The following is a 1,978-nucleotide window of genomic DNA, read 5'->3' as shown; positions in this document are numbered from 1 at the left end:
TTATAAACGAAATATAAATTTAGATATTAAAGTGGTATTTTAAAAGTCTGCAACTGGAAAAATGTCATTAAGTCATTATTTGAATGAAAACAAAAATTGTTTACTCAATTTTTTATTCACATAAGCTTGGCACAAACGGGCACAAGCTATGTACAAGTAATTTCCATTTAATGTTCTCTTATTGGGTGGAATGCATATTAATGAAGAAATAGTTGGCTGTGAAAGCAACAATAGACGATTCATTGCTAGTAAAAGGATCAAACTAATTAAGGAATATATCTAACCAATCGGTTAAGCTTTGACCATCATTGTTTATATATGCAATTAGCCTAGACCTAATCATTACATAACCAACATTTATTAATTGAAACAATCACCTAAATCCAAATTATATAATGCATGAAAGTTAGACCAAATCTCAACCGAACACTTATAATGCATTTAGTCTAAAGCTGACAACTATAAATTTAGGAATATGCCCCCATTAACCTATAATTTTAGACAGTTTTGCTTCTTTGTTTTAATATTAGATGCCAAAAGGTATGATTTGTCGTTATTGATTTTCCAAAACACAATCTCAACTATTGCACACTGTTACATTTCAACATGACGTTGAAAGACAATGAAATATCTTGACTAATTAACGATCAAAAGACTTGATCTTTTCACTCTTTTAATCAGGAATTTGCTTGCACTCTCAGGTAATTAAGCAGCATTAATTGCATCAACTTAAACCTACAATCTGCAGATTTTATACTACAGCAAATTAACGTACAGTTGCATCTGATAATGGTTCACCAATTCACAAGAGCTTATTACTGCAGCCAGAGTCTGAAATAGGTAGCGTGCAATGAAGAAAGTATCAAGCATGGATTAGCATTATAATTTAATAGTTGTTAATTGGATTTTAGCCGGCCTAATTAGCATCAGTAAGCAGGCTTGGCCGGCCACCACTTCCTACTTTCTTTATAGACACTTTTCTCTCTTTAAGTAATAAACCATCAATAGTCCCTTCATACGTACCCACCAACCTCTACATTTGTTTTCTTCTTCTTTCACTGTTATATATTCTCAAAACTTCACGTCTCTCAATCTCACAGAGGGACAGTATACCTTACATTACATTAATTACTTAACATGAGGCAAGCTGGAGCGTATTCAGGACTAGTCTCTGCAAGTATGTCGGGAAGAATGGGGCCACACTCATTGCCCTTGGCTAGAATCAAGAAGATCATGAAGAAATCAGGTGATGATGTTAAGATGATATCTGGGGAGGCTCCAATTGTGTTCTCAAAGGCTTGTGAGCTTTTCATTCAAGAGCTAACAAAAAGGTCTTGGATGGTGACCATGCAAGGAAAGAGAAGGACACTGCACAAAGAGGATGTTGCTTCGGCTGTTATTGCTACTGATATCTTTGATTTCCTTGTCAACTTGGTTTCTGATGAGCCCAATAATGATAATCTTGCGGAAACCCCATCGGAAAAATGGAAACATTCCGCTCATGAAGCCCGGCCCTAGCTCGGATCCTCCACATTCGTAAAAATACTTTGTCATCGTGACATTTTGCATAAACTATATATATAACCACTGTAAGCATTTTCTATAATGACTAAGCACTAATCAAGACACTATATTTTCTCTTTTTGATCAAGTAAGATGATGAATTATCGAATTGTTTTTGCGAAGAAAAGCAATTTTATGTGTTTGTTTCTCATTGTTCTTCCTGCATTATATATATCATTGACATGAGTAGAGAACTACTGAGGTTTCTTATTCCCTGGAGATAGATTGCTGTGACCCAATGCCTGATGATTCAAAACCGATGATGACCTACTCCAACTAATTTATTCCAATTGAAACTATGTTAGATTTCTAACTAATTACTTATGCCATAGGTCTTATTACATGTTAAACATTAATTTTTGGTCAAGGATTAATAGTCAATGGATTGAATTTCGATGATATATATTATACTAAA

General features: G+C 34.2%; 1 protein-coding gene across 1 annotated transcript; it reads left to right on the top strand.

Annotated features, from left to right (window-relative positions):
* The first annotated feature begins 1,137 nt into the window (after positions 1-1,137).
* On the top strand, positions 1,138-1,518 carry LOC116116405 (nuclear transcription factor Y subunit C-3-like). The gene has a single exon (XM_031402475.1). The coding sequence runs from the start codon at positions 1,138-1,140 to the stop codon at positions 1,516-1,518; it is 381 nt and encodes a 126-aa protein (XP_031258335.1).
* The last annotated feature ends 460 nt before the right edge of the window (positions 1,519-1,978 follow it).

The sequence above is a fragment of the Pistacia vera genome, unplaced genomic scaffold, assembly GCF_008641045.1.
Source record: "Pistacia vera cultivar Batoury unplaced genomic scaffold, PisVer_v2 Contig771, whole genome shotgun sequence".
In the NCBI taxonomy this organism is placed as follows: domain Eukaryota; kingdom Viridiplantae; phylum Streptophyta; class Magnoliopsida; order Sapindales; family Anacardiaceae; genus Pistacia; species Pistacia vera.
The sequence above is the reverse complement of the archived record's forward strand: the minus strand, read 5'-3'. Positions and strand labels throughout refer to the sequence as shown.

Coding starts and splice junctions, on each gene's coding strand:
- LOC116116405 (XM_031402475.1), top strand. CDS start 1,138: ATGAGGCAAGCTGGAGCGTATTCAGGACTAGTCTCTGCAAGTATGTCG.